The 26,875-nt window shown below is 34.4% G+C and overlaps 1 protein-coding gene across 1 annotated transcript; it reads right to left on the bottom strand.

The window, feature by feature from the left end:
- Window positions 1–662: 662 nt before the first annotated feature.
- On the bottom strand, window positions 663–26,759 carry pbl (epithelial cell transforming 2 pebble). The gene is made up of 23 exons (XM_089234763.1): window positions 26,509–26,759; window positions 25,760–25,840; window positions 25,444–25,508; window positions 24,219–24,398; window positions 24,009–24,098; window positions 21,815–21,925; window positions 21,615–21,716; window positions 20,086–20,185; window positions 19,229–19,347; window positions 18,934–18,996; window positions 16,376–16,601; window positions 14,536–14,681; window positions 14,256–14,441; window positions 13,979–14,089; window positions 11,992–12,088; window positions 11,634–11,715; window positions 11,339–11,417; window positions 10,913–11,032; window positions 10,073–10,232; window positions 9,360–9,514; window positions 4,755–4,837; window positions 3,658–3,829; window positions 663–2,155 (listed from the first exon to the last, which is right to left on the bottom strand). Exons 2-23 carry the CDS (start codon window positions 25,812–25,814, stop codon window positions 2,054–2,056), a joined length of 2,604 nt encoding a protein of 867 aa, XP_089090889.1. The 5' UTR covers window positions 25,815–25,840; window positions 26,509–26,759; the 3' UTR covers window positions 663–2,053.
- Window positions 26,760–26,875: the final 116 nt, after the last annotated feature.

Below are 26,875 nucleotides of genomic sequence, written 5' to 3'. Positions count from 1 at the left end.
GTTGTGCCTCTAGAAATTGGGACGTGCGTGGGAAGAAAAGCAAAAGTCCGATGCAAGTCCACAGCAAATAACACATTTAAATTGCATTCTGATTTCGAATATATAGATGACACATCTGAAAACATGACAGGTCCACAAAAGCATAATTGTGTCCATGACGATAGACCAAAGTTGTAAACAATTATAGTAAACCTACTCTTTCATAACACAAAGCACATTATCTTCCTTTCTGATGCACATGGTAGGCAGAAAAAATTCTGAATATGCAAATGACTGTACAGAGAAAATGAGTTTAGAAAACAAGAACCAGAAAAATGTAACCTCTTATATGAACATTCAACTTATGGCAATACTATAAATATATGTCAACATATCATTCTAATGCAAACTTTTTCCCACTTGTCAATGTGCACCAGTTTGTTGATTCGGGATGTTGCTTGTTTTTTTATGTTACATAAAGTGCTGTTATGTTGTTTATGGTAACGGATGGTTATTTTAATGCAATTCTCTTGTACTTTTGAGTGGAATCAGGTATGCATGATATACCTATGCATGGGTTATATTCAAGATAGCAACCTCACAATCTTGATAGCTGCTGATTAAAAAGACATGTCCCACAGGTACATTGTAAATATGACAATGTGATAAAAAAAATCCATTTTCTGATAACTGGGAGCTATTTTATTTATGATTATATATTACATATAATATACAAGAAATTTTTCTAAAAAATAATGTATATAACATAACGCTACAAAAAAGGGAAATATGTAAAATCATGACCGCATTTGTTCAGAAATGTTCAACGATCATAAGCACCATAAATTGCATGTTTGACATGCATACATATATACTCTACAGCTCTAAAACATGAAGGATAGCTGCACTCAGTACAATATAAAATGGTATGAGTGTGTACAAGTGTTTTTGTATATACATAAAGGGTACGTATATTGAAATTCTGAGCCGTTATATATAGCTTCAGTCTTTATCAAAAATATTTTAGAGAACTTGTAACTTTCAAAATAAAAATACTTTTGATCATCATTTTAATTTGATATTGCTTTTGATGTTTTAAAATATACTTTTTTTTCTTCTAATACAATATTACCAAATTGACATAAAATAGAAAACCCTCGATATTGGTAAAACATGCAAGAAATATTTATGCACAGTATTTTCCCAAATACAAATGTTTGTGGTGCTGCAAATATTTTATTTAAAACTTCCACGTGTTTCCATATTTTATATTCCACCCGTTATTTAGTATTTGAATACTCCCCCCCCCTATGTAAAATACATCTACATATATGTAATTCATTTAAATATACAAATTACAAGCCTAAAACAATGACAAAAATATACAAGCATATTGCTTCATAACATTTATTGTTGGCAATTGCAATGATATCAGATCATGTCGCTTCTCTTATTCGGCCAAAGGAAGAAAAACATCAGTATTTAATTACAAATTCCCAATATAAATAGCTTATATTCACAAAGCTGAAAGCTCCATGTTTTGCATCCTTTTCAAGTGCAATCAATACAAACTCATTTTTCGTGGTAGTTTTTAGCTAAAGCAAAAATAATTATGGAACTTTTATTTTAAATTAAGAGTTCCTTATTCATCAACACATCTAGAAAAAGAAAACTCCTTAAAATTCCAATTAAAAATTTTATCAAAACTTATCATTTAAAATCCCATGAACTAACCAAAACACAAGATAAAAAAGAATTTTTTCATTTAATCACCATGAGTAGTGAAGATGATTGTGTGCTGTTTTTTTTCCCTCATGTTCACTTTCCAATATTTACATAACAGTTCACAAAGACAGTATCACAATGTGATGATACATGTACAGAAACTTTTTACAACCTTTCAAACTCTTCACAGTCATCGGGTAAATATTACTCGGAAGTGCAAAAGCAAGAATATGTTTGATAACTTTAAAATAGCAAACACAAAAATATAAGGCAAACAAGGAACATCTCTAATACATATCTCGAAGCAATGTAAATGATCTATTTAATGCAGGAGAATATGTAACGATTCTTATAAATATTTTGATGCAGAAATTCCTAAAGAGCTAGCTTTTATCTTTTTCCCTCCGACAGGAGTTGACATTAGAGATTCTGTTGATTTTCTATCGATTTCCTGAAAATGAAATTATCATGCAATTAATTTTCAGCATTCAATACAAAAGACAATTTCCCATCCAGAAAACTTTGATGCAGAACTTTTTTTAACATTTTCTTCCAACAATCAAAGTGGATACAGAGGGACCACTTTTATCTGGCTCACTGCTCTTTCTTTCTTTCATTTTAAGTTGATATTAATGTATCTGGGGGGGGGGGGGGGTTCTGTCTAGATTTCTTTTTTGTAAAGTCCTGTTTTTTGAATATGGCCATTAACTTCATGGTAAGCAAAATTGTGTGTCCATTTATCACAAAAAATGACATAAAAAATATAATAAATAAAAAATACAAATATATAATATACATAACAAATGAAATGCCAAATTTATGGCTTCATATTTTGTATTTGTGTTTTTCAAATCTGAAAATTTTGTGTAGGGCCCAAGAAAACACTCAAATTCCAGCTGGACAAACCCCTGATTAACTCTTTTTGATGTTTTCAAGTTTTTGTTGCTGTTCCATGTATTGTATCGTTGTTTCTACCACCTTAACATAAAAAAATCTGTCTTCAGTGGGGTCGGAGGCAAGCACTCAGATTTGAGCATTGCAAAGACATCAGATATCAAGGAATGATAAAAGAGGCATTCCGGACTGATACATCCACTGATGTACAAAGATGAGAATCATCATAAACACAGTACCACATGTGGCCCAAAAAATCGTTTTTGCCAGGACATATATGGCAACATGGGAAAGTGAGACTAAGTAGACATAATTCACACACAATTTGTGTTTCTCTCAAACTCTTATGCAATGCTCACGCACAGAAAAATTTAGGCTTTACACACTGATGCCGATAAATTCTTATAGTTGCCATGCCCTTTAATATAGTTCACATGAGTAACTTTTTTTGCCCATGGCACCATTTTGAACCACATTTTCTACTGATGGAAATTCCTATTCACCCCTCCCCCATCTGGGAGCAAGACTACTTATCGATTATTTAAGTTAATTTGTAGTGAAAAAAAATTCATAAATGAGGTTGGTCTCCAGATCAATGAATCAAGCGTTCAGTAAGCTTCCTTCTCGTGGGGATTCCGTGCAGGGTTGTTTCAAGGTATCATGGGAGGACCCCCAAGCCAAATGATGTTCTGGGACCTTGCACTTAGCTGGAGCCTACATGTTAAACTTAAAAATGATATAGATAGATCTCGTCATGCACCCCCCCCCCCCAGTTTATGATGCTTGGATCAGCGCACATGTTAAGATGTACTTGGTTCTATGATTGTACTGGATTCTGAAGGTAGTCGTTCTTTTCCCACAGTATTTCACTTACTTTCATTTTTTTTTCCACCTGTGGGCCTCTCAAAACATTCCAGGACTGCAAGGGGTACTTATTGGTCCCCTAGGTTGAGAACCATTGATTTACACCATATTTGCTCTAATACTCAAGGAAATATTAAAACTGTAAATATCATTCAACAAATATCACTCTTAAACATTATTCAAAGCAATACTTACTGCTAAATTAGTAACTGAGGCCAGTCTCAGTGTTTTTAATGAATTGGAAGGTGACCCTAGATTTCTTAGAGGACTGATAAAGGTTGAAACAGCACGGCTGAGTTCACGTTTCGTAGGTGTCCTTCGCATTGACAGAGCTCTTCCTAGTTTATCCTTTGTTTTGGTTGCTATTCTGAAATTTTGAAAGCCACGGGAAATTGTTAGGTCACATAAAAATGCATCCACATATGAATTTGAACATTATTGAAGGCAAATGATTGAAATGTGTTTCTATCATCTAAAAAAATTGTCAAATGCACATTATATACTCTTATAAGTTAAAATATCACAGTTGCTAACTTTGGAGAACGAGAATTAGGGAGTACACATCCAAATTCCATACAAAAAAGGGATTTCCAAAAAACAAAGCAAAGAGTTATCACATATGAAAATTAAATCTTAGGGATTTTACATCCTTTATAAAAACGAAACATATAGCTAGCCATCACCAATTAGAACAAAGTTGCCAATCACAGCCAAATGAAAAAAGAATATAACAGAAAATTCTCCATTGTACCCAAAAATGAGACATACGGACTTACAGTATATGATCATATAGCAGATAAAAGTTATCTCACCAATTTCATACCAAGAGACCGAACTGGTGCAGACTGTTTGGCAAATTGTCTTTCCCACAAAAATAAAACTTTTCACGATTTGACACAATGGTAACAATTTAGATTAAGCTTGTGATTGTTTGATGGGGAGAACAATCTTTTTTCCAAGAGAATTCTTTAAGAATAATCCCCCCCCCCCTTAAAAGCATGCTTTTTTGCAAACAAGATCGCAATCCTGGAAATATGAATTTTTCAGGAGTACAGAAGATACTGTAAAAATCTGAGAGACTTGGCAGCTATGAAATAAATGAATAATAGCAAAGCTATCAACTAAAAGAGCAAAAGTAAGCATTCAATTGTCAAACATGTCATTTAATTACTCGGAAAAAAAAACAGCATAAAACATCAGTATTCAAAATTAACAACATTATAGTAATTATTTCTCTAATAACACTGATTTCCCACTTTTGTGTTTCAAAAATAAATATCCCAACTTCTTACTTTAGGGCTTTCGTTAAGGCATTCGAACCATCACCAGTCTGCAAAGCTAGCTGTTGGGGTTCTAAGCAAATAAGCAAATTTTCCTATAAAAAAAGCAGAAATTTAAATACTTGTTTGAGTAAAATGAGTGATATTCATAGCAATATGTTGATGGTAGACAAAAAATTGAGCTGAAGTCTAATGGTATTTTTTTTAGATGTAGCAGTGATCACACATCAAATAAAAAAAAATAGTTATACATCAAATACAGATAAACAGGGCTCAGCACGGATCATGGCCTCAAAACTAGTGAAAATAGTGACCAAAATATTTAAAAAAGTGACCAAATAGTGACCAAAATGTTTAAAAAGTGACCCAATAGTGACCAAAATAATTTTAGAAAGAGACCAAATGGACAATGAATTTTGATTATTACCAAATTGAATGAATTGAAATTGAATTTAGTTTTCACTAAACTTTGTATTTCAATGGAGCTCATCGAAATTGCTTTTTTTACGTATAGTAGTGTGAAATAAATCAAACTCGAATGCATTCTGCTAACCAGAAAAGTTTTGAATAACTTATCAAATTTATCAACAACTATGTGTGAGAGAGTAACATTACATCCTTTCTAAGTAACAGTAGTAATGCCTTTCCCCCCCCCCCCATAGGGGCCGTTCAAGTATTACGTCATCATAGATGGGGGGGAGGGGGGTTTCCGATTTGCTGACTTTTGATGACAAGGGGGGAGGCTGAATAACGCTTACGTCATCAACCACCCTTTATGAAAATATGAGTTAGGATTCGGGGGGGGGGGGCAGAGCTGATGACGAAATTTTGCTGACAAGGGGGGGGGGGTGGTCAAAAATGGCTAAAAATTTGCTTATATAATACTTGAATGGCCCATATTGCTATCCACAACCCATCTTAAAATCAATTTAAGCAGGAAAAACTTCAAAACGGGAAAAAATTTTCACATTTAAAGAAGGAAAAAAAAAATGAAATAACACAAAATTTGATGAGAGAATTTGTCCCATCTACATTCTAGTGGATTTTTCATTATGTTATGCTATGAATGACAGTATACAAAATGTACTCAAACTTTTTTTAACTAGTATAAATTGATTTACATAATTAGGTTTGTATAATATCTTCCAACAAATTAAGAAATTTACTATAATGATTGATTTAAAAAAAAACTAAAATTACATTTTTAACAATATTATTTTAAATTATTAAATTAAAATATTACTTAAACTACTGAATTAAATAAATTATTTAAATTATTAAATTAACTAAATTATTTTAATTGTTAGGGGCCGTTCAAGTATTACGTCATCATCGATGGAGGGGGGGGGTTTATGACTTGCTGACTTTTGATGACAAGGGGGGAGGGGGGGGGTTTCGATAATGCTTACGTCATCAACTACCCTTTATGAAAATATGAGTTAGGATTCAGAGGGGCAGAGCTGATGACGAAATTTTGCTGACAAGGGGGAAAGGGAGGGGGTCAAAAATGGCTAAAAATTTGCTTACGTAATACTTGAACGGCCCCTTATACGTTGAGGGAGGGCAATCCATCCTTCCCCCCCCCCCAACGTCAATGGCAGAGCCTACTGATGTATACATGATGTATATCAATTGTCATCTGCCGCACCTCTAAGACCTTCAAGTCTATCTGCACCTATGGCTGGACTGGGAAGGGTTGCGTGGGTCTACTCTTTTACAGGCGGAGGAGGTACCAAAATAATACTGCCCTTGGGTGAGGGAGAAAAATCAGTTTTGAAATTGTTTGGTTTTTGAGAGAAAAATTTGTAAATATATATTTTCCTTTTTTTTTACACACAACATACACCCCTGCAAAAACAACATTTACTACTTTACCCAGAAACAATATAATTTTGCCCCCCCCCCCCCGTAATTTTTAACAGAAAAAGACTCTGCGGTCTTCCCCGGTAAATTTCCCATGAACCTTGTAAGCACCAACGTGGCGACTTTTTTCCGCGCCAACCAATCGCCGTTTTTGCGGCGGTCAATTCAAGATGGCTGACAAAGGGAACATAAAATTACAAAAAAATATATAATTTATAACATGAATCAACCAAATATGCGGCAATATGCGAAAATCGATAGAAATATATCGGGAAATACGGAAAATTAGGATAAAATTAACACAAAAATCGAATCAACGACATACGAGGTTTATAAATGCGGTTGATAGGTAGCCCTGACAGCAGCATCCATAAACTCTATTTTAGCGCGAATATAGTCGCCACGTTAGCTCGGACTCCTCCCGTAATTTTCAAAGAACAAAAACAGTGAATTCGCCCCCACCCGGGGCACTCGATTTACCATGGCCGTAATACGATATTTTTTCTGGAGGGGAAATGTAATTTTACTGCCCCTTGACTGTGAAATTCGATAATTTTGCAAAGGAATTTATTTCCTTTTCTTAAATATACCATTCTATCAAAAATTCCATTCGAGGCATTGCCCCCCCCCCCAGTTTTGGATTTGATCACGGTATGTAGCAACCCGGGCCACAAGTACGTACGAAAATTTACTATCGCCCGGGGCCGGTATCCATTTTTAATAACGGAAAAAAGAGTAAACTCGGCACCCTTCCTCGTTCAACACCCGTGGAACCAGACCCCGCCCTCTCCTATTGCGGTCGTAACAGCGACTCGACACAAAAACGTTGTAATAACTTCCGAGGTCTGAAAAGGGGATTTTTTTACACAACACCGAGAATGGAGCGCAATATGTCGATATTAAGTCAACAATCAGCATCGTGAAGATGCTCTAAATTAAGTTACGACCAGAAGCGGATAAAGGTCAGTTGATGACGGCCCGGGCTTAAAAAAAAATTAATATTACGCCCCTTAAATTAGGAAAAAAGTATAAAGTAGGGGCCAAAGGCGCGGTCGGTGTGCCCACCGTTAAATCCGCCTCTATGTACGGCTCGCATGCACGTTAACTGAGTTTTCATCAGCCTGATGACCAATTTTCATCTGATTTGGTTAAACTGAACGTTGAATCCGAAGGTTTTTAACAACTGGCTGTTGCGAAGATATATTTTGGAAAGAGAAAATTCAACCGGAAAGTGAAAGGACGTGGGTTCGATTCCCAGCAGGGGCAGCTGAAATTTTCTCTCTTTCCAAAATATATCTTCGCAACAGCCAGTTGTTAAAAACCTTCGTATGGTAGCAGAGAGTGACGTCCTCCTTCCATAAACGTTGAATTGCAGGATTCTGTGATCTTATCATAAATAGTTCTCCTTTCGATCATATCTGGGGCTACGGTTTCTTGCTGAGATTTAAATCCAGTTAGAAAAATAGTACGAATTTTATTTCTAGATAGATCGCGATTTTCAGTCGGATGATATTTTATTTTATTGTAAGTAAATTCAAAATACTTGCGAGCTGCTTTAACGTTGGCCAGCTACAAGAGTATTCTCCAAAGCGTACTAATAATACGCTTAATACGTATTAATAGTACGCATCTTTAATATGCGCGCTTTGGTATTCTCCCGCTGCGCGTAAGTTAGTTTCTGCACGGGCTCTCTTTATAAACTCGCTCAATGTAAATGAGCCTTTAAATCGTCATTTCAAATATTTAAAAAAATTAATGAAAGTAACGATAGAACAAACAACAAATGTAACTTGCTCGATGCTCCAAGAAAGGAATTCGGCCCTTAGGACTAAAACTTTTTAAAACAAATAAAATAAAGGATCAATTTTAAAATAAGATGAAAATGAAAGAACGAGTGGGGAAATAAGAAAGAATGGTAGTAGAGGAGGGGAAAAAATTCTTTGTTGTAAATACGCCTTTTACGCTATTTTTTTCCGACCGGCTTTTCCATAAAATGACGACTCTTAACTATAAGGAGCTTTCTTTCCAAGCGCCTTGAAATCAAGTTATGCTGACGTCACACGGTATGCTCCCGGGAAGATAAAGACGCCTTCATATATATATAGGGGTTCCTTGTACGATCGTAGTTCAATGAAGGGAGGGAGAAAATTAGCGACCTTGAACCGGTAAAGTTCCTCCTTGAAGAAAAGAAAAACACTGACAGCCGAAAAGCGCGCGAGACCGAGGTTTTTTTGCTAAAAAAAGTGGAAAAAGTGACCTGGGCCCGAAAATAGGTAATAAAAGTGACCAACTTCTAAAAAAGTGACTTTTAGGGAAAAAAGTGACCCGTGCCGAGCCCTGGATAAACATCTTTAATTGGAATGTCTCAATTGTCTTTCTTAGACACTACACCATGTGCGATGCCATTGCACTGTTCAGTCTGAGACTTATCTTGTTAAAATAATTAGGGATGTTTATACTTTTCTGCAAGAGACACATACATCTTCAGTGGCAATGGGCACAAAAGTCATTTCGATCTCTTTAGCTATCTAGAGGTGAAAGTGATGGAATTGAGCTGGTATTCATAGGAGACTTGGAATTCCATTGGACCACAGTTCCTCGGCACAGAACTCTTTTCTTCATGGCACCGGCCATGAAAGACTTCATTCTACCATTGAAGTCTGTAGTTGTTAAAATAATGTCATAGTTTCTGAGGAGGGAAAACTGTTAATTGAATATATTTGAAAACACAAAAAAATTGCCTACAAATCTTACCGAATCAGCTCTGCAAACACTATTGGCGACATGTCTACAAAGAGTGCGCAGAAATGTTGCTTTGCATGTGTCATCCCCAATGATGACAAATGTGAGAAGCCTTTCTTTCAATTCTTGATTTGACCTCGCAACAATGGCAAAAAAATTCTTGCATTCTAGCAAAAACAAAAAAAAAAACCATTTGTACAATGCATCACACGAATATATTTGAAGGAATTATTGTGTCTAGCAAGCCAAAAATTTAGCCTTAAATAGCTAACAGGAAATTATGAAACTTTAGGAATATCTAAATAAATGGATGGGAGAATTTAGGCAGCCATTTTAAAGGCAAAATTCATGCCTTTGGTATGGAATCAGTGTCTTTATTGTTTTTGTGTAGAAAACACATGGATGAGTATGAGGGAAACATGTGATGAGTATCAGAATTGATATTTTTCAAAATTTTCTCTCATCCCTTCATTAAGGTGTTTCCAAAGTTCAATAACTTTCTCATGAATAGTTGTGGATGTTGACAGCTGTGAATAGGTGACCTTTAATTGTGTACACTCTGTACATGCATTGCATTCATTTTTTTTATTTAAAAAAAATATGCAAAACTAATTGCACATAAGCTTAATTGTGTTTAGTTATTAATTGTACAAATATTACATGCATTCCTTTAATTCATCAGAATGCTCTCAAAAATTTGAAACAAATTCTTAAAAAATATATACCTTCAGTTTCAAAAACATCAACAACTCTTTTAATATGTGTCAAAGGCATTAGTTCCAGGTGCTTGAAACACTTGGATAGGGGCCTGAGGGTACCCGAAGTCAGGCTTGCTACACCTGGACTACGCATCAATGTGTCAGCTCGTCGTCGTTTCTTACAGATCTGAAAACGATCCCCATATTAATTTTATATTATTTTCTAGAAAATACTTCAAATGTACATGGTTAAATCTTTATGTATTGTCTTCATAGGCAGACACCAATCTTCCAAAAACAAACCATCAAAAAGCAAGCTTCATTCCATATATATAATAAGTTCAGAAAATTTTTATTCTCCCTAAATGAAGCAACTGCTTAGCATTACGAGTTTTATTTGTTAATACAGTAAAACCTCTCTTTTGCAGACATTGTCGGGACAAAAAAAAATTGTATAAGAGAGGTGAACGTTAATCAAGGGTTTGGAATGCATACTTTTATTACACAGAAATTATTTGGCCATAAAAAAAAAGGTGGCCACATCTGAGGGATTTTATTGTGAGCATTTGTTTAAAAAAATATTTCAAGAGATTACAGGTGATTCATGAAATACCCCTGTTAGAAAGCCCAATTAATAAGGAAAAGTAATTTTGTTAGAATATTTTATGGGTTATGCGATAGTATTTTTAAGAAGTTATTTGCTTTCCATACATCAAGTAAATACTTCCAATTACTAAATTTGAAATTCAGACTTGAAATATTTCCGGCAAGTCAAACTCTTAATGTACTATGGCATTAAAAGAATAGAAATATGGGGATTGTACGAGTTAAAAAACACTAAAAATGAATAACTAAAAAGTGACTGACCTCCAAAACATCGGAAAATAAAAACATTGTAATTGTGTCATTTCTTCTGCTCAGCATGTCACCAATTTCTTGCATGTCAACCTTTGTTATGAAGGTCCTATGTGATGACAACAGATTCGGCTGAGGGAAAAAAATTATGAATCAAGATTTGTAGATTGAGACTTAACTCTCGAATCAAGCATGGGCAACATGAAAACCAAATACTGCAATAGTTTTGACAATTTATTTCTTAAATTTTAGTGAAGAGCACGAATAGAAGTGTGCCTTTTTAAGTACAAGTTTTGAACAAAGTACTATTTTCCCAAGTACACAATAAACTTCTGTTTAACTAATAAATTTCATAATTGAAAATAAACTTCCCATTTTTTGAAAATTCTTTGAAGTAATTGTAATATTCAAATAAAAGGAAGTTAAAAAACCACTCACTGGACAATTTTCTATGTCATTGACTATGTCAAACATTGCCATCTGACCCTCAGTTTTACGTTTGTCTTCATTAATGTGGCTGTAAAATAAAATTATAGATTAAAAAAAATTTAGATTATGATTTCACGACACGCACAAGAAGTTTACATGCCATAACCTTGATGGGAGTTCTTGCATACAATTTAGTTTCTAAAATTTTGTTAGTTTTTAGGAACTTGGCAATGTCAATTTCGTTAGGATACCGAAAGCTATACTGAAGTTTTTATTGCAATTTCAATTCAATAAAGGAACTTACGTGAGAACTTCTTTGATTGCTTTGATACCTTTTTCTAAGGCTTCATAATCTGGGTCATTTTTATTTGTATGCTTCAGAATATCTGTTTGAAATTCCAAAACAATTAAGTTATCAGGAATTGGAAAAACCTTAGAATTGATTTAATGAAAAATAATGCAGCATGAAAAAATAATTATTCAGCATCAATAAATTGACCAAATGACCATAATAGCAGTTAATACAATGAATAGCATCAATATTAAAAAGCCTGAGAGTTTTCGATGCATCAACATTTATGCAAATCATCCCAATACACAAAATTAATGTGTTCGTCTGTAATCACACTATTTCAAAAATTATTGATATGCATCAAAATTACCATTCAACAATAGAATCACACTAGGTAGCCTTTGCACTGGTCGTATCAGCAACTCTTGCAGGCTCTGTCTGCCACATTCTGGACGACCTTGGCAACGCTGCAAAATTAGAACATTCTATAGTTAAAAATTAACGTCATGCGAAAATGTATGAAGTACTTTAAATCTAGAGACTGAGCATATACAAGACAATGAAAAGTTAATTGGCAATTAGGAAAAGCTTAGAATTGATTTAGTGAAAAATAATGGAAGCAGCATGATTAAAAAAAATTATTAGTAGTTAGTGAAATGAATAGAGCCCGGAAGCTCAGGCACTAAAAATTGTCAAAATAGGCAGACAAAAAGGCACTGCAATGCCTAAGATACACTAAAAAAAGGCATTTATAATCAATGGGAAAAAGCAATATTAACTAAAAGGTACAATATTAAGTTGCCGAAAAGTACCTAAGAAACTGATTGCACTCACTGAATCCACTGTTTCGTCAATTGTTTGTAATAACTACATTATTAGCTAAGTAAATATTATTATGCCAAAGAAAAAGTGTTTGTAGTCCTTAAAAGTTAGGTCAGTGTTCAATTCAATCGAATACTTAATATGTAATTTTTTGACATGTGGGGGGGGGGGGGAAGACAGTGCAAGTTTAAATTAAAAAAAATATATAAAACCTGTGACATTTTCATATGGAATTATTAAAAAGATATATTCATACTAACGACATATTTCTCCCAAAATTTTTAAGTATCAAGTTTGTGTTTGATTGGTTTGCATCGATTTGAAAAAAAAAATTTTCTCAAATTCTGGAGATGATTTTTGTATATCCAAAATAACTTGTCATGGTTGTTTGCAGAACATTTATTTATGGTGTAAAAAAAATCAAAACAGTATGGGTGCCAGGGCTTGAGCCTTGTCAGCTCTAAATAGCTCTATTGGAGCCATGACGTCAACTGATGGGGACAGCAGTAGATTGGCACAGCATTATAGATGGGAAAGCATTGGTAAGCTATTCATCTACAATGCTGTGCGAGCAAGACATGTTATGTGAAGCCTCTGGAGAAACAAACTTCTAATTTATTCACAGCTTTTTTCAATACACGAGTTAGAGCTCTTACAATCTTGATTGCAAATTCGACGGTATGTTGGTAGCTATGTTTTGCAAGATAGAAAGTCTGTCACATCTATGCGTAACACGAATTTTCATATCGCTCAGGCATTTATCCGTATTAAGAATTAATACTGCACTAAGGGTTGAAGATTTTAAAAGGATTTTCTCAATGCTAAAAACATCTAAATTTTTACAGAATATGGCCTCTAAAGCCCAATAACATACAAAAATGTCGAAATACATTTACAGCCAGAAAAATTCAAAAAGACATTTTCACAAAAAAAGTTTGAAAATACGCAAAAAAGGCATTTATGTCATTTTGCCTGAACTTCCGGTCTCTAACAATGAATAACATAAAGATGAAAAAAAGACAGTTTTTAAATAAAACTCAAAACTAATCATGTTTTTAAAAAATAAGAACCTAGTTGTAGCAATAGCATTATTAAATCATTGCATCACAAAAAATTACTACCACTTAACCATACATGCACCTCTTATAGATTACTCTGGATGGCTTCTAATAGATTAGTACATGCCAGGATATGTAGTTTGAGTATATGCATGGCCCCAAGTTGCCAGTTATGTTTGTTTCGTGTCATACTAGTGCTGCCATCTACCTTCCATATTATGAAGTGAATGCATCAATTTCCATGTTATATAAGAATCATGTTAAAAGTCTGCTTACTCTCTATGGACAGACTTGCACGAATGAAAGAATGCTTACATTCCTCAAAGTTGGGAAGCACAAAACGTAGCTAAAAAATTTCTTTCTGATTGAATTATACACAATCATAACGCAAAAGCCAGTGTTTAAAACAATTTTCTTGACAAAAGAAATGGGAAAAAAGGAAAATCATGGGAAAAAGAAAACCTTAAGAAAAGTTACCTTAAGAAAAGCGTGAAATCTCGGTTTAGTAGCATCACAGCTTGCTAAGACCTGCTTTGTCTTTTCAAAGAAATTGATGAATGGAGGATATGCTTTGAGTATTTCATGGGCCTACAAATAATAATTATTTGTTAATAACAACAAATGGTAAAAATTACAAAGCACCAGTCCTAATGGAATTGATAAATGGGAATGAAAATTTTCGCGAATAGAGGAATTTGAGAATAATAGCTATAGAATACTAAAAGTAGCGTCGTGCTTGCATAAAAGAACATACGTGTTTCAAAATTAGATTTCCGATGCTACAATTTTCCTTCCAGTTATGGATAATTTCTGCAAGCTCGGTTCGAAGCTTATGATGAACTTCATAGATTGGCGGAAGGTTTCCAAAAATCAGTTTCACTTCAGCGGGTACTAGAAGAGGCCCGCCAACCTGCTCTTGTTCCAGTGGCACTTTGAAGACCTGAATGAAAATTTTTATTTTTTTTAATGTGTGTGTACAGATAATCACACAATTACACACTGATATTATAGTATGAATAAAGTAATATACCTACCGATATTATAGTATCAAGAATTCCAACATAATTTGTTTCAGTTTGGAAGAGCTCTAAACACACTTGATGCCTTGGCGTAAGTGAACGGTAATCGAGTGGGCTCTTCAGGGTCGTTTCGTTCAGGGTAGATTCAGTGGGCACATCAGCTGGGGAGGGGGGGAGGAGAGAGAAAAACACATCATATTCATCATCAACTGTGGGAAACCAATTGTAAATAGACATGAAAATGTTTTTTTTTTAATTTCTCTTTGGGAGACAAAAAATAATGCATTATTTACGTAGCTATCAAGATCCTTCCAAAAAAACACCACGAGTGTCTCTTTTTCATGATCTGATTTTTCATATACAGTATTCTCGCTAATTCAGCACCTATCAGACTAAGATGTGCCAAATTACCAGAAGTTAGTTGAAAAAGCCTATTTAAATGTAATGCCCGTAGACATGCAATGACGTTTTCCTTTTCTACGCTCAAAGAAAACTCGTCTAAAAGTGCTGGAAGGGAAAGACAATCACACTGTGGGGTTGTAGAGAATCTACTGTAATTTCTGTCAACATAGTTAAAGTTGTTTCATTATAGTTTTCTTAGCTTGATAGAAGAAACATCTATGTGTAATTCCATGAGAGAATTCACATTTTTCATAACAATTTCATAGTAATTGTCTGCTTGATCATTTCCCTGACAGAAACTCCAGACGAAATAGATTTCAAAATCTCAACCTTTCAAACATTTTTCAAGTTTGTTTTTCCTCTTCACTGAATATTTTCCCCCTACTTTTATCAAATACAATAAAACCTGTCTCTAACGGAACCTGTATTAAGCTGGAACCTGTCTTCAATGTGGCTACAGATAAGCAAAAATGTTGCAAAAGACAAGGTTCGCTCAAAAAAACATACGGCCATAATTTTTTTGTGTGTGAAACAATGAAGCTAGGGAGGCTGTATGTAGGCAATCCTAGTGTGCATGCACTTGGCAATTCTTTTCCTGCATGCAGAAGCTGCCATTCGTTGGTAGACTGCCAATGAGTAAAATAGTGCGAGTAAGCAGTCACATTTTTGTTTAACAAAATGGCAGGGAAAAACCTGAAAAATGCTACTGCATTGTGATGAAACTGTGAATTGCAACAGAGAACCTCTTGATAGTACTCCTTAATGAGATTGTGCGCTGCATACTTGCGATGAACCATGGCACAGGAGTCAAAGACGACTGCCAGCATGGCTGCCATTGCATCTCCTGTAGAACAAATCATTAGTCAAAATGGAATGAATGGATCCAATGCTAATGCTAAAACTTGTCTGTAAGTTTTCTGATCATGATCAGATGATCCTGCATCACCCCATTTAGTCAATAACAAACTATTACCTTATATGTGTTGAGGGCCTACCAGAAATGTTTCACTCTCCATTGATATGAGGCCATCTTTAAAGCAGTCGCACCACTGGGTGCCCATTTCTTCATTTCCAAAGGTCTGTTGAATCTTGCGGATTGCTTCCACTAACAAACTACCAAGTTTCGCACAAAATTTAATGCAGTAGTGTTGAGGTTTTTTCCTGAAATTTTGTTATAAAACAAAAATGTGACAGCACTTCCTCATTCATTGGTGGTCTGCCAGCAACTGGCAGGTAAAAATTCACAACCATGTGAAATAGTACTGCTTACATGTGTACCAAACCACGTCTCCCCAGCTTTAGGTCACATACCAAAAATTATGGTCTGATACTTCTTAAAAAAAACCTTGCATTTCAATAGGAAAGTGGCAGTAACTGTGAGACTATGTTCTACTCTGAGTAAAATTTGTAAAAAATAAGAAAGTTCAATATAAAATAATATTTCATAACTCACCCAGGCATGATTTTTCTGGAGAAAGAGTGGCATCTAAGAAGGAATTACTAATAGATAATTTGGCTCCATCCGCTTTTTTTCTCAGTTCATTTGGAGGTGCAAGAAAATCTGTTTCGTGCAAGTTTTCCACAGCGAGATGGTGAGCCACAGTTTCCAGGCGTTTTCTTTTGCTGCTCTTGGCTGAGGTAGGAATGACGATCGGAGATGAAAATTTCGGAGCCACTGGCTATTATGATGTATTTTTAAATTAAAAATCAGCATAACTAAATACATGCGTTATATTCTACTTTTCACCCCTTTTGAACACAAAGTAAACATGCTCAATACAATTCTACTACAACTTACCATTTTTTCATTTCATTCCGTGCACCGCCCAGGCTCTATCGACCATTGTCAATTTTAGCCGAACACTACAACTTACCAGAACATGCACCTCGTGCATATTTCTCTGAGGAATTTTTAACGAATTGTAAGTGTCAAAACAAGTGTGAGTCTATGTATATGCATTGCTCTAACATATTTATGTTGTTACTTGTTAGAGCTGTGCTTGTTTCATGTTCTTGCCAATGCTGCCATCTGTGTCAATGCCATGCTATTGATAATTCACAATTACTTTCATCTCATGTAAAAATTTGCAGGTCTCCCACTTAAAAAAATTAAAAAATTAGTAAAAGGTAGGACAAGGGGGAGCACCCCCCCCCCAAGGCAACAATCATAGCCTTATGAAAAATTAATTAATTTTTTTTTTAATTTAAAATAAATTTTTTTTCCCCATAGCACTACTTCAGTGTCCTATAAGATTGAGTCGAGAAAAGCAAATGACAGAAATGACTGTAACAAAAGCAATTTTGGTCCAAAACAGTGAACTGGTAACCACAGATAATTCTTTTCTGCCTCTCCTCAATATATATTACATTCTTTTTTTCAGGAGTCTTTCAAAGCTCAGTCTGCCAACTCTCTCGATGCATAGCAAATTATAAAGACGTAAATTTTTCAAAAATGACACTCCAAGACAAGTTTCAAAAGCACAGTGCAAAATGTGTAAATTACAAGGTGAACCGGATGGGTTTTATTGTAATGTCCATCTTTTTTAAAGAAATTTGTTCACATTTTACTGTACAATGCCAGCAAGACTGTTTTTGAAAATGAAACTCTTTCATTTCTAGCTCTTTGCAGAGCTTTGTACACATTGTTTATGCCACTGCATGTCCTAAAAACACAACTGAATGCTATTGGGTAGCATCTGAATCACAAAATTGAAAACAGACCTATGTATCCAACTGCTTTGTTAAGCAAACTAATATGTAATGTTTCACCTATACACAAAATGTTCACCATGATTTTGAATGATGAATGTTAGTTAAATAATGAATAGTCCAAAAGACCATGAAATAGTGAATACAATTTTTTTTTTTCTATTCAGATAGAAGCATTTAATTACTCAAAAAATTGATACAAAATGACTTTTTGAACCCTCAAACTAAAACAAAAAATTAATAAACGACATGGCCCACATACACCCCCACCTCCTCCCCAGCAATAGAACTTCAGCTTTGGCAATATCATTATAATTGCAATCATATACATTTGTATTATTTGCCAATATTTCAGCGATTCCCTTTCATTTAAAAAAAAGTTACACAAATTTTGTTGACAAGATTTGGTGGAAAATAGGACATTTTACCAAAATGTAGAACAAGTGGGAGCCCTGAATTTGTTTCCACACTGCTAATACATTGTTTTTTCTGTTCATAACATGACTTTTGGCATAATCTTAGGAATAAAATGAATAATCAAATTAATTATATGAAAGGGGAGTGAGGAATTCTTCAAGTTATTCCCATCACAATAAGTACACCTGAGTGGAGCCATTGCTCAAATATCTGATTTGTGACACATATTGTTTGTTTGGATTACTCTGTTTCAAGCATTCCGTATTTATATGTTATGGTAGTCTAAATGCCTAATGCGAGCCGATCTGCCCGTTAAAAAGTCTCGCCACAGAGAGCAACAGTCCTACAAACAGTACAAATATTCAGTCACTACACACTCACTTCTGAGATATAGATGGCAGCACTGAAAAATCATACACAACACTAGATACCCACTCAGACTGTTAGGTACACCCACACTTACACTTCCGGCACTACTCACTATAGGTAGTAAATTGCCTATGGCGATAGACCTGAGTTGTGCTCGGTTTGAAAAAAAAAAGTCTTAATGCCCAATTGCATTGGTACAAAGTAAGGCACCTATAAAGTAGAGCGAACTTGTCGTTCATCTCTGAGAAAAGAACAGGTTCTGTTGCTACCAGGTTAGTGAAACCATTGCAACAAAAATAGGATAGGGAACAGCAATTGACTATAATAATACTGACGTCACTTTTGCTCAATGATGGAAAGCAGGTAAGTCTAAGCTTGATATTTAAAGGAGCTCTATTACAAAGTACTTAATGTCTGACAAGATTCCATCAATGGCACAGATGACCACAAATAGGGTGGAAAACTTTAACAAGGTTATTACTAAGCATTTTCAAGCTAGCTAAATTAAAATCTTACCATTTCAAAGACATAAATATTTTCTTCAGCTCGTGCTTCCATCTGGATACTCGCCCAGAACCACTAAAGAAATTCAATGAAAAAATTACAGAAACATTGTCATTCATTGCAGAAAAATTATGTGATTATATACAAATTCATTCGCAGAAAAATTATGTGATTATATACAAATTCATTCGCAGAAAAATTATGTGATTATATACAAATTCATTTGCAGAAAAATTATGTGATTATATGCCATTCACTGCAGAAAATTTTTAAGCAACCACTAAAAAACAAGAAAACATTGGCATACCTCACTTTTAACAACGTAAACCCTTCCATACGCCTCAGGTGAAATACTTTCTGATTTGGCGCCATCTTCCACAACATGATGGGAACAAGAGCTGTCATCAGGTAACACAACTTGACCCCCTAAAATTCAAAATGACACGCATAAAAATCTTCCTACAAAAAAAACACATCCAAAACATTTTCTTGGTGAAAAATAAACTTTTGATAAACTTCAATTATAAATATATATAAGTTTTGATTTTTTTTCCCCCTGTATCATTTATCTTGTTTTAGCAAGGTAAAGATCTTGAAACTTTGGAAATATATATGACAAAAGAACCAATTCAATACGCAAAGCTAATTGATTTAAATCAGGTGTGCTCAACCTTCAGGAGAGGGAGACCACTTCATTGGTTTCAAAACATGTCACGGGCCACTTAAGTCATGTGGAAGTGTCATGGGCCGCTTGACTGATCTGGAAATGTGCGTGGGCCACTTAAGTGATCTGTAAATGTACCACTTAGTTGTTTTTTTTACAAAATTGAGTTTTGAAAAAATCCAGGTTGTGGGCAACATCAGATGACTCCAAGGGCAACATTTAGCCCAGGAACCATGTGGTTGGATTTTAAATGATCAACATATACAGTCGAATCCTGTTATAACGAATGCCAAGAGACCGGAGAAATCACTTCGTTAAAACGAAATTTCGTTATAAAGGAATTGCAGGTTACCTAGTATTGTTCCTATGTAAACTTATTTGGGAGATTAGAAAAGTGTTCGTTAAAATGAGATTTTTGCTATTACAGTATTTGTTAAAATGGGATTCTACTGTATTTTGATATTCTGTACATAATAATGACCCTATGATATAATAATTACCATTCTGCACAGCCAACTCTTCCATATGCTTCCTTTCTTCCTCTTGAAATGCTACAAAAGCCATTTTGCAACCAACAAAAGGCTGAAGTTTGTGAACCATCTGAAAAAAAATTATATGCTGTTAATTATGAAAGATTGAATGGCATCACAGAAATATTTAAATTATCAAAGAGAAAAAAAAACTTTCACAAGTTTTGAACATATTCAAATAGCTGAATCTCTACATTATCGTGCAAATATTTTTTTATTTACATGCTATTTTCAAAAAAGTTTTAGCCGCTTCTGTACAGCAGAAACTCTCATTGCTCAATGTACTAACAAACTTTTTGTCAAAAAGGTCACAAAAATGCACTTTCATAGACGTCTAAAAATGCATTTATGAGTACTGTATATACTCATGTATAAGTCAAGGTTTTGTTTTTTTTTTGTTGAAAAATTTGTTCCTTAATTTAGAGATGGGTTGGCTTATACACAGGTCATTTTTTGAGTACATATTAACCTCCCCCCACTTTACCAAATGTTATAGCTACATGACCTTTGCATTGCTAGCTTGAGAATCTGCTATGTCATTGGACTACTTTAGATGGCATCACTAATGAATAGAACAATTTTTGCAGCCATGTTCAAACCCCACAAAACCGATGAAGTTAAAGCCAAAGCAGAAAAAATCAAAAACGTTGGCTTTGATACCCAGTGAACTACTGTTGATTTTATAGCCTTCAGATGTGACTATTAACAAGCTTTCAAAGATTATTTACAGAATTTATGAACCGAATGGATATGTTCCAAAGATAAACAAACAGTGCTTTAAAATAAACCCTGCATTAGCAGTGTGTCAGTTGGTTCACGAGAAGTAGAATCCTGTTTCCACCGAAATCATCAAATCTTTTAAAAAGTGTATCAATAACGTGGACTAAACTGAAGACAATATTCTCTTTGAAAGTTACTGGCGATGACAGCACAGTTAAAGATGAAGACAAAGATGTCATACCCATATGACTTGGCTTTCGATGTAGAGCTTACAGAATTAAAAGAAATGGATTATATAGATTGTTTTTGAATCATTTTTCATTTTGAATGGAAATACACATTTTTTTTCCTTTCTAAAACACGCTTATTTTTTGGGGATCGGCTTATACATTGGTTTTCGATTTATTACGGTTTTAACAGTCCTGAAGTAGGGGGGTCAGCTTATACAAATGAGTATATACAATAACCAGTCTCTTTCCACTCCCCTCCCATCAATCAATTCGAAGTACATTTTATTCACTGTCTCTGAAACATAAGTTGCATTGCATAATAATGTCCATAAGAAGCAGCATTAATTTCATAGCTGCCCACTATGGAGAACAAAACTAGAGATTTTTTTAGTTCACAGATACAAACCACCACATTGAGAATAAGAAGCTGTGCAATTTGTTTCCCATCAATTTCATTTCCTCAGTGTCATCAGATAGTCAGTTCCCTTATTACAATATTGCTCATGAAAAAAGAAAAATGTTGAAACTGAAATAATGAAGCTCACATACCATGCTTTCATTAGTGGCCAAACAATCTGGATCGTGTCTTTTCTCCCACAACTGGTTTATCCACTCTTCTTTCATGACAGGCAGACCATAACTAGCAGCATACTGCAATGGGAAAAAAAAAAGTCACATTTGCAACTCAATATTTTTTTTATTTACAAGATACACGCACAAATGCATAAATACATATATTCTGAAATTACTCTGTATTTTTCTCCAGAAGTTGTACATGCAACAAGGTGAGTTATCTTCGATACTATGAAATCTCTACGAATGCTTCCACCCATATGATGAATCAATGTTGCCATTCTTGACTGTAAAACAAATTGAAATAATTTTACATTCACATATTTGCCATGCTGCCTACGCACAAGCAAATAATAAGAACCTTTGCGAAAAAAGAAATTTAAATAAAAAACTTTAATATTGTGATCTACAAACTTTAATATTGTGATCTACAAACTTTAATATTGTGATCTACAAACTTTAATATTGTGATCTACAAACTTTAATATTGTGATCTACAAACTTTAATATTGTGATCTACAAACTTTAATATTGTGATCTACAAACTTTAATATTGTGATCTACAAACTTCAATATTGTGATCTTCTTGACGGGAAGACAGACAAACAGAATATTCTCTCAAAGGACTACCATTATAAATTATTACTAGAGAATATTCTTATTGAAAATAATAATTGTTCTCAAGTTATTTATTAAGATTATTTATTATAATACATGCTATATTACATATATTCTTGATAATACTCTCGGAAGATTTTGGTAACTGAAGATTCTCATCGAGGAGAATATTTGAAAATATTCTCTGGAAGGACTATTATTAATAACTTCAGAATAATTCTTATTATTTTCTAAAAAAATATTCCCCAGTAATTTATGAAAGTAGTCCTTCCAGAGAATATTCTCAAGGATATTATATGTAACTATATTATAAATAACAGAATATTCTCATCGAGAACTTATAAGAATATTCTCAAGTTATTTATAATAGTAGTCCTACTAGAGAATATTCTCGAATATTCTCCTTGATGAGAATATTCTCCAAAAGATTATTCTAGAGAATTTTACATCTCTAATCCAGTGCATTTGAAATGCAGCATTTCTTAAATGACTGATATAAGCTATAGAGGTGTACTCTTCCACACAACTGGCAATCAATCGGTTATTGTTATCAGAACCCTGAGTCCTGATGTCATCACATTAAGCATGAACTAAACAAAAGCAATGAATCCTTCTCTTGGGCATATAGGATGAGCAAGGTTTCTGAAACAGTGAAAGTTGAATAAAAACCTTTTCCTATATGCGAGTTGGTCTGAGGTAATAACCACTACTACACCACACACCAGTGGTTCTCAATTTTTTGTCACCATGACTCCCTTGCCCTAGTGGACCAACAAAGAACTGCTTCATGACACACAGGACATAGCAATAAGGACATCTAACAGCTGCATCCCAGACAATTGTTGGCGGTACCCAAGGAACAGAGAACCATGCACCCACATACAACTCGCAAACATTTCTCAGGGGAATTTCTAATGAATTGGTGCATGCTTGATGGTTTTGTGAGTGTGCAAGGACCCTAATGTTATAAAACTTTCAGTTCCTGCAGCTCCCTTATGATAGCAATGTTAATCCACATCTCCCCAGGCTAGTTCAAAAACAAGTCACTTCAAAGTGGTGGCCAACTGAACATTAGGGCTTGGCATATCCCAGGCGCCAGGTCACTATAACATTGGTAATGGTGCCTAAAATATTCTATACATATGGCACAACAAATTGACAAATCGCAACAAAAAATCCAGGCACCATAATAAATTTTCAGGCGCCAAACATTGTCTTCAAAGAAAAACAGGTAAATATTTCAACTTTTTCAGGACAGCAACCCCTTTCCATATTGATAGATAGCTGACATGAATCCACAAAATTTTGTGTAGTCCCGACCCTAATTTAACAACCATTTTAGGTGCCAATCGCAACTTTTTAGTCGCCACAGCGACCTGGTGCCTGGGATCTGTCCAGCCCTTACTTATGGTTATTAAATTAGATTTAGGACAGCATAATTTTTTTTTTTTTTTTGGAATTCATAGCATATTTACCAACGTTGGGGGGGGGGGCGCTATGTCCCAGAAAAGTTGAAAGAAAAGTTACTTTTGGATCTGTTTTTCCTGGGAAAAAAATGTGACACCTAAAAACTTTATTTTACACTGCGATTCCCGTGACAAATGTCAGCGCTATCCTCAAGAGCCACAATGTATACTTCGAGAATCACTGCCCCCGAGATGTTTATGACTTTAAATTAATTTATTATTAATTATTTATTTATTTTGTTTGCAGCATTGACTCAGAATATAAACAATTATAATTCAGACATACCATATCTTCCTTGACACGAAAACCAGTGAAACAAGTTACAATATTTCGCATGGCTATACTGTATAATGGCCTAACATTACTGGGCAAAGGCTGAAATAAAAAAATGTCAACAATTACTCCAGACAAAAAAATATGCATAGAAATATTTAGGAACTCTGAAAGTAAAACTGGATAACATTTTTAATTTCATAAATGGCACTACAAAAATACCTCCTGATTTTTTGCGAGTTGAATAATCGCTGTTGGGCCCAATATTCTTTGTCCAGACTTGTGCAACTGTGAGTATATTTCTCCTTCAAATTCAGCTAGCACAAATATAGTGGTAAATTCAGCACCGTTACTAACATGCTCTTGGCCAGTTTCACTGCATACAACCTTCAGACGGAAGTACTGTACAGAAAATAAAAATTAGAAATAAAATAATTTAAATAATATATCACCTAAAAAACTTAACTAAACTTCAAACAGCATAGGTGCCAATTCAGACTAGAAAAATTTGTAGTTTATCCCGTGATGACACATTCTACATCAAAGAAAACATGTCAAACAAATAAAAGGGAAAACCAGGGATTTTTTTGAAATTACATTGGGTGACCATATGAAAATCCTGTTTTTCCGGGACACATTTTTCCCTGTCCAGACTTTAACAATAATTACCCACTTTGCTTACTTTAACCATCATATTTAGAGACAATTACTGATTTTTCTTACTTGAAATCCAGATTCCCTATATTTTTCCTGAGAAAACGGGGTCAGTTTGAAATTGCAAGGATTGGAAGAGTATTTTCTTTAGGGATGTTCCATTCAAACAAAGCTCAATTTGAGGACTTTAGGGATTTTTCTATGAAGATACGAAAAACCTGAAGAATTAGATTTCCGACCAGAAGATTTTAATAATGCTGAAGATCAGAAGGCTTCTGGGTAGATCGGAAGCATTAGCACCTATGAAAGGGTAATAAACTGATAAAAGCATATTTTCTCTAAAAGATTATGTAAATATTTACAGCCATTGAGTTTGATTTTTTTTTCTTTTTTTTTTTTGTACATATCAGGGCTGGGGAAATCAAATTTACATGTCCAAAATCACTATTTTATATGCTAGTGCCGGCCATCAGTTGAAAATTTACGTCTGGTCAAAATTTTTCCATGTCCGACAACAGATTTGCCAGCCCCGATACATATGGTTCTACTATAGCCTATACGAGGCCGGGATTACCCTGCAAAAGTTTTAAAAAAGTTCTTTAGTAAAACTTGAAAAATTCAAAAATAAGAGTATTGGTTACATTGGATCGAATGTAATAGATGCACTTATTGGTTGCATTTTTCAAGTTCTATAAAATAATCTTCATCAAACTTTTATAGTATAATCCTGGCCTAAAATCAAGAAGTTGAAAATTGTTTTTTTACATGTAGTTCTATAGTGAAATTAATTTACCTCTAAGGCATTTAATAAAGTTGCATTTTCCTTTAAACCCTCTCCAACAAGGCAAATTTGAAATTCTAAAAATAGAGATCACATAGATGTACAAACAGATACAAAAAGAGCATGAAACATAATTACTAAATGATACATCTACCATGACATGAACATACTTCTATTGAGAGATTTATTTCCGTTTTTGTTATGAATTCTGTGATTCCCTCGACATATTCTAAACATGCAAAAATAATTTCACAAATCATGAAAAGAAAATCGTTGCTCACCGTGATGAGCAAACAAGAACAAGATAGGAAAAGTATAAACCACATACCAGCCCCGTACTCATCGGACGAGGTAAGTTCTTTTCCATTACAAGCCATCGCCATGTTTTCGACAAAGTGAACGAGTAACACTAAAGAGGAAAAGAAAACATCAATAAAAATTTCACATAGTGATGTAAATCAACTGCATGTTGCACAAATAAGACACATTGCTTACCAGGGGTCTGTCCAGCCAAAATCATGGTCCGGAAAATGGACCTCCTAACAAACTTCTGGACCTGAAAAACGGACCCCTCACAAAATAAAAATTAACGAAAACCATGAATTTGCCCTATTCATTTCTTTTGAGATGGATTAACTATATTTCATTTCCCGCAAAATAACTTATTTTTCACAAAACTAATGATCCTTTTCACAAAATCACAAAAATTAAGAAAAATTTTCCACAAACACAGGACCCCCCCCCCCCCCTAGCTTTCCTTAATCTCTGGATGTGCTCAAAAGATATTGTAGAAAATGCAAACATAATTAAAGGGACATGAAGTTTTGATTTTTAGCATTTTCAAATGTAATTTTCGGTTCTTATTGTCCAATTAAGCAATGTAAGGCTAAACATGCACACAATCATAACATTCATTACTGACATAAATGCATGAACCAAATGACAGTTAACAATATACTAACGTAATGATAAATTATATGCAATTGTACAACGAATTCCGTCGCATTCATTTCAAATATAAAAAGTTCAATAGCGATTTTGTAATTATACGTTGAAACTGAATGTGGGAATACGTACCCGGTAACCGACCTACAGCTTAATGGCCAACTACGCAAAACACATGTCGCGGCAATAAAGCAACGTTATTTCAATGCAGACCTCTGGAAATGTTTTTCACAAGGCCGAAATCATTTCTTTATTAACAAGTTTTTAAAATCGCCGCGACGTTACCTCATTGAGCGAGACATAATATAAAAAAATTACGAAATTCGTTGCCAGATCGGCGAACGAAAATAGTGCGCGGTTCCGATACGGTTAACATTCTTTAGCAATGACACTATAAGTTTGCAGGTCAAAGCTGTTGTAGATGGCAGCAGTGTACAGTATTTCAGGAGGGGCGTTCAAGTCATAGCTATAAGTAAATATTTTCCTTAAGCCGGGTTTT

This window comes from Pholcus phalangioides, unplaced genomic scaffold (assembly GCF_987345545.1).
Source record: "Pholcus phalangioides strain wild (caught in Gottingen) unplaced genomic scaffold, Ppha-v1.0 ptg000008l_1, whole genome shotgun sequence".
In the NCBI taxonomy this organism is placed as follows: Eukaryota; Metazoa; Arthropoda; class Arachnida; order Araneae; family Pholcidae; genus Pholcus; species Pholcus phalangioides.
Note: the sequence above shows the minus strand (reverse complement) of the source record. Positions and strands in the feature narration are given on the sequence as shown.

What these genes read in the sequence shown, in the direction of transcription:
- pbl (XM_089234763.1), bottom strand. Translation starts at nt 25,814, where the DNA reads ATGGCGATGGCTTGTAATGGAAAAGAACTTACCTCGTCCGATGAGTAC. An exon ending in GAAATCTAATTTTGAAACAC is followed by an intron (nt 14,090 to 14,255) that starts GTATGTTCTTTT and finishes TATTATTTGTAG; the next exon opens with GCCCATGAAATACTCAAAGC. An exon ending in CCTCAGTTACTAATTTAGCA is followed by an intron (nt 2,156 to 3,657) that starts GTAAGTATTGCT and finishes TTTCATTTTCAG; the next exon opens with GAAATCGATAGAAAATCAAC.